This window comes from Papaver somniferum, chromosome 5, assembly GCF_003573695.1.
Source record: "Papaver somniferum cultivar HN1 chromosome 5, ASM357369v1, whole genome shotgun sequence".
Lineage (NCBI taxonomy): Eukaryota > Viridiplantae > Streptophyta > Magnoliopsida > Ranunculales > Papaveraceae > Papaver > Papaver somniferum.
In genome coordinates, this window is record NC_039362.1 from 166,973,294 (window position 1) to 166,982,620 (window position 9,327).

Consider the following 9,327-nt stretch of genomic DNA (forward strand, 5'->3'; position numbering starts at 1 on the left):
AAGCATTTTCCCAATCAGAATCTGCTAGAAATTAACAAGGCTGTTGATTCTTCTTCTTGGATTTGGAAAGGTATTTTAAATGGGTTATAGTTCATTAAGGCTAACTCTGTGGTTAAAACAATAATGGGACTTCCTCTCATATTTGGAGTTCAAACTGGATTCCAGGGTATAGTAATCCTCCAGTTTCTTCTCATCCCAGTCACATTAATTATATATTTGTCAATGAACTCTTTGACTATCATCATAACTGTTGGAATGTTGCTCTGTTATATACGTTGTTCTCCCCTGATGAAGTAACTAGGATTAGGTCGATAAGATTAAACCATAATCAATGCGATTCTCTAAAGTGGGCTCATACTAAAAATGGCGAGTTCACTATAAAATCTACCTATAGAGTCTATATGAATGATTCCTGCTCTTCTGTTGATTCGGCTTTTTGGAGAAAAGTTTGGGGTATCGATTGCTTGCCGAAAATTAATTTCTTCTTGTGGATTTTTTTTGCATATATGCTTCCAGTTAACGCGCTTATTCATCTTTATAACCCGACTGTGGATGTTACTTGTCCTCTTTGCCATGCTCATGAAGAAACTGTGATGCACTTGTTTATTAATTGTCATGTTGTCTCTCACATTTGGTTTGGGATTTCTTTACAACACCTTACATCGATTGATCTGGAGTGAATTGATGACTTTTTTCTATATTGGCATGACTATGCTCTTAGAATTTCCCCTTTTAAAGTTGCTTGGCCTAGTGTTGGTGTTGTAGTTATGTGGTGTGTATGGAAGTTTAGGTGTGATGTGCTCTTCAGGAATGTCTCTATTGATTTGAATAGGGTCATTATGGATATCAAGAGAATGATTAGTTCTTATACTACTACTCAGCTTCGCTCTTCTGCTATTAGTCGTGATGTTAGGATCCCAATTTCTGAAGTGGATCATTTTATGTTTGTTGATGGATCTTATAAAGATTTTAAAATGGGTGTTGGTGTTATCTGGTGTGATATTGCAGGAAATGTAAGAAGCTCCCACTCGGATTTTGGGTTGATTTCAGATGCAGTAGGTGCTGAAGCTGCTGCTTTAATTTTGGCAATCTCTTGGACAGAAGAGATGAATCTTCCCAAAGTTGTGTTTGTTAGTGATTACCTCCAATTGGTGAACTTTGTGAATGGAGACAGTTCTAATGCGGAGTGGAGGAGTATGGATCTTCTTGAACATTGTCGGAGTTTAATTTCCAGTTCTTTGTCTTTTAAAATTATGTATATTAAGCGGGTAAATAATTCTCTAGCAGACCGGCCACGTCGGGCTAGAAAAACCAATCTTAAGGGTCTTTGGGTCTCCTTTCCTAATTTTTTGAACTCTCTTATCAGGAACGAGAACTTGAATGTTGTCTGTAATTCCCTTCTTTGTTAATGAATTGGTGTGTTTCTTAGCAAAAAAAAAAAAAAAACTGCTGGGAGGGGGAGGATAAATCTCAGCCGCTAGTTGGAAAAAGCAAGTGTATCCTGACCGCTGGGTGAACCAAAAAAACCCTCTTGAGCAATAGACAAGTTTTTTTGCGATACACATTTTTTTTTCGATACGCAAATATACCTGTGTGAAGAGGGTTTTGCGAACCAGGGTTTATACCAGCGAGAGAGGGAGGGGGGGAGAGAGTTATTTTTGTTCCGCAAACCAGAAACGAATTCTCTGTGAATTTCCTTAAACCGGTATGATTTCTGTAATCTTTTTCTGTTCTTATCTCTTGAAGTTTTCTTTTCTATTTGATTTTGATTAATCATCTTGTTTGCTTCCCTCTTTGATGCTGGGATGTTCATTTCTTGTTTCTAACAATGTGTAGAATAAATTTTAGATTATGTTGTTGGAGATAACAAAAGTTAGGGTTTTAGGTTAATTTAAAATAGAATTTAAGTTGAGTTCTTTTGCTTGGGGATTTCAATATTACAGTTTGGGTTTAAGATTTTGCATTTCTCTGAGTTTAGGGTTTATTGTTGTGTCTTTGTATTGACTCGGCCTAGTAGCAATTACTATGGTGCTCGTTGTGTTAGTGAAAGATAGTAGGAGATACTGGGAACATCAGACAGTTTGAAGATGGAACTTCTTACAATATTTGTGAAAAGATTGAGCAGTAACCGTTCTAATAAATTAAGCAGAGCCACAGCACATTACCTATACATGTCTTCTATATGAATCATATTTTACGGCACCGTCTTTATCGAATAAACCCTCATTACTTACTGCAATTGCCGTTACTGGATATACCAGGGCGCACCTGTTATGTATTTAAGTCTCGCTCTTCGTTCTCTCACTGAGTGAACTCAATATACTGTTTCTGTTGTTACATAAATATGGAAATTATAACTTAAGTGTTCGTTGTCTTGGTGGTTTAGGTTTCATTAATGGAGGCTGTTGACGAATATAAACCAGCAAACGAATTTCAAGAGGATGTCAAAGACTCACTTCTGGAAATCCCTTTATCAGAATCGAAGGAGTTTTGGCTTATCCAGTGGCCAGATAAACAAGTAAGGGGTTTCTGTTAGTTCTCAGTTATCGGTCTATCAGTTTGTGTAAGTGTTTACCATTTTAGTTTAGAATATTCACCTTTATATTGTTATTTGGGATTCCAGGATCCTGATTTTGATGGCGAAGAAGTGTCAATTAAGTTGCATCATGATGGACAATTAGCTAGTTTTGAAACTTCATCAGGTAAAAGTAAATCCTTGTTTTGTGACATATCATAGAGGGTAAGCTTTTGTTGTTTTCTTTTCCTTTGGCCATTTATATCATTATACTTATTCTATGTATTGTATTATGGTAGGAATGTCATACGAAATGGTGAGCTATGCATCTCAAGAACCAGATGCAACTGTATTTCTATCCTCTGCATCTGAGGCAAAGATTGGTACGTCTTATTTCTTGATTCTGTAGACGGTATGGTTTCTCTTTAGGACAGTTTTTAAGGGTGAATTTTGCTTTTGTAGATTGCAATTGGCACACATGTACAATATCTTTGTGTGCGCACTAGCTTGCTTGTATTATAATACCAGATAAACATATAGAACTTCTTTTTGTTTGGGTTGAAGTCAATATTTGCTCACTTTAGGCTGTGAATCTTTTACTCACTAGGCACGATGAGGTTGTTTAGTTCATCTGAGATTCAAGAAACACTATTGGCCTGATGACTATCTCCCTTTAAGACATTTTGACTAGTCTGTAAGCTTTGATTCTCTATTCCAAACACTTGAAGTCATAGTTTTGTCGAACTTCTCATAATTTTTCTTTCTTTTAGTTTAATCACCTCTATGGCTACCCAAGATAAAAGAATAACATGAAATGTCCGACTCCTTCCTGCAGTTATGTTTCTAGTCTTTTATCTTCGGCATATTTTTGGAAATCCCAAAAATGAATAAGAACATAACAGGCTTGTTTCAATTCAGAGTTTAGCTTTCTTACTGAATTAGGGGTTGTGTAAAGTTCTTTTTCCTTAGAATATGAAACAGATTATGATGTTCAAATGCTTTGACAGGCACGCTAATGAGGTTTCCATCTTGGAATTGTATGCTATTTGAGATGATTGTCTGGCAAGTCGCCATCGCAGTGTAGTACCTTTATGAATTCTCTTGTTTGTACATGCATCTTCAGTACGAAATTTTTAGGTCCCGTGCTCTTACGTATCATTGCCTGCTAGAGTTATTTCGTATCGTCAATTTCTGAAGATAGAGAATACCCTACAATTTGGGTGATCTGTGAATTAGAATGGTTGCTTTCAGTATTTCTATTGAAATATGCTTAACTTCTGCTAAGGCCAATGCTCCACATATTCAAACACCTATGATATCTTTGAAAGTTAGAGTTTGGCAACAACAGACAAAGTAACCTACATGATAGTGCAGTCAAATGGTTAGTTTATAATTAATCAAGGCAGTACATAAGCGCGGGCTATCTAGGTGCATAAAAGCTTTTTTTGAATGGTTAAAGCTTGAAATGAAGTAGTATATGCCATGTTGGGGAAAGAGTACAGTTGATTCCGCAGAGAAACTTCAACATATGTACACGTAAAATCCACATATAAGTAAGCAAAGTTTAAAATCCAATAGACCAATTATCATGTCTATTTCTGTACTGTTAATCTGCCAGGATACCTTATCTTTGTTAAAATCGGTTATTGCCACATATTCAAATTAGTTCAATGAAGACCAGGTCTTGAGTATAGTTTATAAACAGCTTACAATGAGGTGTGCAAATATTTTTTGTAATTTATTTCTTACAGCTTTCGTGCGGACTTAACCATCCTGAATACAGCTTACAGACCTTATATTATTGAAAGAATCCATTCTGTTCTCCTTGCTCTTTCTTATACACCTGTTCTGCCATTAAGAGACTTCCACTAGATCTCCAATTATGAATTCATTAAAAAGATAAAGCGGAAGCTCTAGTTCTCGGCGATTATTGAAGTGCATTATTGTGGCCAGTGTCTTACTGTCATGATATTGCTTGGCATATCATTTAACGCCTTGAAAAATGGTACCCGCTTGTTTGATTCTTTAGATGAATGAATTTGTAGGCTTCTTGCTATTATCTTTATTCAGAATTTTTACCATTCATTAATTTTTATACTTTATGATCATTGCACATTGGGGTATGAATAAATCAGTAGACTTCATGCTGTTTTGGGTTTGTAGTCTTAATTGTGTTATGTAATTACAATGCTTCTTAAAACTATTCTGACCGAATATCTGATGTCTATACTTGCTTTAGTCTACCTTATTGCTTAATCAGTATCCGACTATTGTTTATTCTTGTTGCAGCTGGAAAAATTTCACGCCGTGTTTCTTTGGTCCGCTATCCAGAACTCCGCGAGCTTGAAGAAAAAGCTAAAGAAGCTAAAGAAAAGGCCAAGGCTGAACGTGCGGCTCAACAGAGTGCAAGAGCACACTCAACTGCAATAACTCCATCTAAATCTAGTGGTGGTAGGCGAGGAATTTTGCCTGCAATTAGTGGAATGTCCCGAGGTAAACTATTTAATAGCGGTGAGCCATCCAAGAAAAGACGCGTCAATGAACCAACAAGAACAATTTCTCCGGTGGTTAACTTATCAGGAGGACATGGAAGTGGTGTTACTACAACTTCTTCTGGATCTGCTGGGTCTTCTCGTTCAGAGAACTCTAAGAAGAAGAAGAAGAAGACCAAGGAAGAAACAGAGTAAAAAGGAGGAGGGGTTCTGAAAAATCTTGAATTTTTTTGTTCCTTTGATATCAAGATTTTGCAAGTCCTTTTCAAGTGAGAGTAATGTATGAAATATGAACCAAGGCATTTGGGCCTTCTTTACAGTTAATGAATCATTAGTTTTACCATTTTCTTCTTGTGCTGTATTTTTGTATTGAAGGTTAAAATTGTTCACCCGCTTGGCCAAAGAGCCACTCTCGATGGCAAATGAACTCAGAACCGAGATTGTAGTGCGACTGCTGAGCCGAGCCTATGTGCAGTTCAATTCGTGTAGTGTCTCGTTCTGGAGGGATAAGTTTGAAATGAGCATCCAGAGTTCCAGACCCAATGACACTCTCATCTCATGTCACGTAAACCTAAAAAGCCTGCTGAATAAATTTTAACTTACTCTGCTGTTTTTGTTTCTAAACGAATTTTTAAAGCAAAAGAAAAGAAAGGAGGGACAAAAAACAAAAGTAAAAAGAAAGAACTGTTTCCTATAAACAGCATATAACAACAGATTTTGAAAGGAAAGCTTCAATGCAATCTCCAAGAAAAGACTGAAAGTTGTGTTACGTTTCATTGTCGAGTAAAGCTAAAAAGCTTGACACTTGAAAACGAGTACTTCTCAACCTTATTCACTCCTTTCACAATTTCCCAAGACTAATTAATTTTTTCTTTACAAATCCAAAATGAGAAAGGACTATTTAAATTCATAATCTTATGGAAACCTTCCTCGACTGTAAAATGGACGACAAGACCTTTGCTTCTATGAAAGAGTAGAATAGAGTAGTGTGGTGTAGCTTATCCAGATAAGATATTCTGCATGCGTGACTCCGTTCCGTATACAATAACCCTTCTCGAGTTTATCGCAAATGAACCAAAACTAAGCATGCATTTGGATTAGAGAGAAACACAAAAATCGAACATACAAGAAAATTGTTATTTTTGTAGGCCGAAGTCTTCCAAATTTCCGGAAGTTTCAAAATCTTATAGAATTATATAAACCAGCATATTGTATGTTCTGAATGCGACTTCTCAATACCATTTACACTAAAACTGTGTATGAATGCTCAATAGGGGTCAGTTGACTCCCAATCTAGTTCTCTCCTAACCCTCATTTTGGTCTTGACAAACTTAAAGTTTCTATCACAAGTCTAATTTGCTTCCATGAACTTAAGAGTTTTTTTTTCCATCTCCGGATCAAAATCCTAGACCCACCACCACCATTAGACCAATTTTAAGTGATTCAAGTGTATTTTTCAGTGTAAGATCTATTGGACGAAAAGACGTCCTAAAGTAGATGAGAATCTTAAATCTTTAACCGTTTAACCGGTAACATCAAATGGGATTAAAGTGTGTTTAATGTGTATTAAATGTTACAGGGTGACACCCCCCACCCGACGAATCAATTTTATGGTACCTTCTAATAACTTCGCCTGTTTCCCTTCCATCATTCATTGGTATATTAATTTTAGTTAGCAGCTATGTAAAACAGAAATCACAGCAGGATTAACATAGAACACCTAATAAACTTTCATTAATCTGATAGTGAACTCAAAAACAACAAAAACTCATGAAAAATGAGGACAAAATAAACAAGGCTCAAAATACATACCATCCATCTAGATCATCATCAACATCAGACCCCCCAGAAAAATTAATTTCAAAACCCTTCTGTGGTCCAGCAGTTACAGCGGAGAAGTTTCAGAACAGACAAGATGGAGAAGAAGAAGAATGATGATGATGCTTACTAAACCTAAATGGATGACAAGCAACAAGACAAAAAGACAACTGATGCTTACTAAGTTTATTAATATGCAGTACTTTTCTTTCCCCCCAACGAAGAACACTATAAACTCTACTTTTGATTACATTATTAACCTTCTTCTTCTTCTTCTTCTTCTTCTTCTTCACAGACTCTTCTTTACCATTCTCTTTAATCTCTTTTTCTTGATGCTTCTCTGCATCATCAGTTGATCCATAAACAACTATTGCTAGATGATTTACATCATTTTCTTCTTCATCATCATCTTCACTACCTTTTCTATTTACTTCTACATAGAGAGGATAACTTCTCAAAAACACTCTTCTAGTGTTATAATCTTCATCTCTAAAACTTATAGCTCTTTTCCCATCTTCTTCTTCTCCTTCCATTACTACCATGACTGCTGTATTTTCCCCCATAAAAAAAAACAAGATACTGAGAGAAAGAGAGATATAGAGTGAGAGAGAAGTGAGCTTTAAAGTATTTTAGTTGGGGGGTTTACTCCCGTAAGAAATGAAGAAATTATGAGTGTGGCAGAGCTACAAACATGAGATCATTTAGTTCAATATAAACACGAAATGTATTAAAGAGAGTTAAAGACAGAGAAGAAAAGGAAAAAAGATGAATGATGTTATAAGTCAGTACGAGTCAGAATGTACAAACGAACCTCTATTTGGTCAAAGATTTTTAATGAGAATAAAGGAAAAGTTCTGCTCGGGTTATTCGATTTTTGTGCGGAAATGTGAAATTTATTTCAAATTTCATATTAGTTCACCCGGGAACTGTGGAATACTAAGGAATAAGGATGAGCTAAGCTAGTCAGTATTCATGGAGATGGTGTGACATCGATTCAAAGTGACCAATTTTGGGACCATCCGCTCCCCACCATTTGGTATGAGGCTTATTCACGTCATAGTAAAAAATGTAAGGGGAAGTGGGAAGACCCAATGTTTTTTTTCTTTTTTTTTTCAATCAACAAGACCCAAGGTTTTCTTTGGGTCATCTTTTATATTTCAATCGGACGGTCATAAAAGGCCATCCTCGTGCACGAATCAAAGTTGTCCTTACTTTGAGCTAGAGCCAGCATCTAAGCCGAATTCCTCCTTTGCACTTGTACCACACGAATAACAATTCGTCGATCTTCTAACATCACCAGAAACAACTTTTTCATATATTTATTGGTAGGTTTGGATGTAGAATTTTAAAAGTACGATTTATGAGGTCAAGGGATTTGGTGGAATTATATTTCCCCCGGTATGTTTGGTTGTCAAAACTCCTTGGGTTCACGTTTTTCCTAGGAATCACTTTTCCAGCAAATCCTCCATTTTGAGTCTGATCCCCTCTTACCCCTAGGATTTGCTGGAAAACTTAATGGGGGATTGATGGACATGTAAATTGAACTACAAGAATTCCTCTTACTGCCAACACCAAAATTAACTCAAACTCATTCCTACAAAACCTTTGTGAATTTGAATTACATCTTATCTCAACCATCAATCCCAATTGTACCATGGCAGAAGCTACTTGTTCTTCCCTGATTCAAAATCACCACCAGAGTTTCTTGTCGATTCAACAACGATTCCGTATTTGATCGTGGCAAGCGAATTGAGCTTATTCGGGGAACTACTCCTTCTGTAGATAATTCTGAATTCTGTGTTGGTAGTTCTTGTTCATTAATACTCAATGTATGTTCCACACACAAACCCCTTGAGTATATCTAAAAGATTATCTGCATAGAGATATTGGACGCATCTACCAAATGGTCCAAAGACTTCAATTCTTTTTGATAAAGAAAAAAACTTGAAACTAACACATGTTTCAAGTATCTGCCTTTAGCCTATTATATATAGTTAATCGAACACACAACCTTCTGATCTAGAGTCAGACACGCTACCATTGCGCCACAGATCCCGTGGTGTTCATTGTTGACGTTTGTCTTATAATTAATCAAAATAATTCACACTTCGCAGTTGGTTCCAGTAACACATCACGCTTCCAATCTTTCTGTTGCATCTGTAACAATAAAACACTCAAGAAAGATGTTAGAATAAAATTGATTAATTTCTGGAAGGTAAATGAACACTCAAATGGACATCACACAGAGGACAAAGTCACGTGTTCAACACGCTGTCCTTAAGACGATAGTTGACCGGTACGCCTCAAAAATGAGTGATGCTTATACCCTGTGGTCAAGTCGTACCAGGATAAAACTGCCCGTTGCAAGCACTGTTAGCAGTACAGTACTTTCCCACTCTTACGACCTCAACAACAATTGCGCACAGAATGAAAACAAAGGACCACACAGGGGGACAAGACGAAAAGAAGAGGATAGTAGCTCTTCTGGACACGAATTGAAAT

The 9,327-nt window shown here is 36.5% G+C and overlaps 1 protein-coding gene across 1 annotated transcript; it reads left to right on the plus strand.

Annotated features, from left to right (window-relative positions):
- Positions 1-1,568: 1,568 nt before the first annotated feature.
- LOC113278084 (mediator-associated protein 2-like) lies at positions 1,569-5,350 on the plus strand. The gene is made up of 5 exons (XM_026527017.1): positions 1,569-1,705; positions 2,387-2,518; positions 2,624-2,702; positions 2,815-2,898; positions 4,805-5,350. Exons 2-5 carry the CDS (start codon positions 2,396-2,398, stop codon positions 5,200-5,202), a joined length of 684 nt encoding a protein of 227 aa, XP_026382802.1. The 5' UTR covers positions 1,569-1,705; positions 2,387-2,395; the 3' UTR covers positions 5,203-5,350.
- The last annotated feature ends 3,977 nt before the right edge of the window (positions 5,351-9,327 follow it).

Excerpts from the sequence above, each read along its gene's own strand:
- LOC113278084 (XM_026527017.1), top strand. The coding sequence starts at position 2,396 with ATGGAGGCTGTTGACGAATATAAACCAGCAAACGAATTTCAAGAGGAT. Across the intron at positions 2,703-2,814 it reads TAGTTTTGAAACTTCATCAG|GAATGTCATACGAAATGGTG; the intron begins GTAAAAGTAAAT and ends GTATTATGGTAG. Across the intron at positions 2,899-4,804 it reads TGCATCTGAGGCAAAGATTG|CTGGAAAAATTTCACGCCGT; the intron begins GTACGTCTTATT and ends TTCTTGTTGCAG.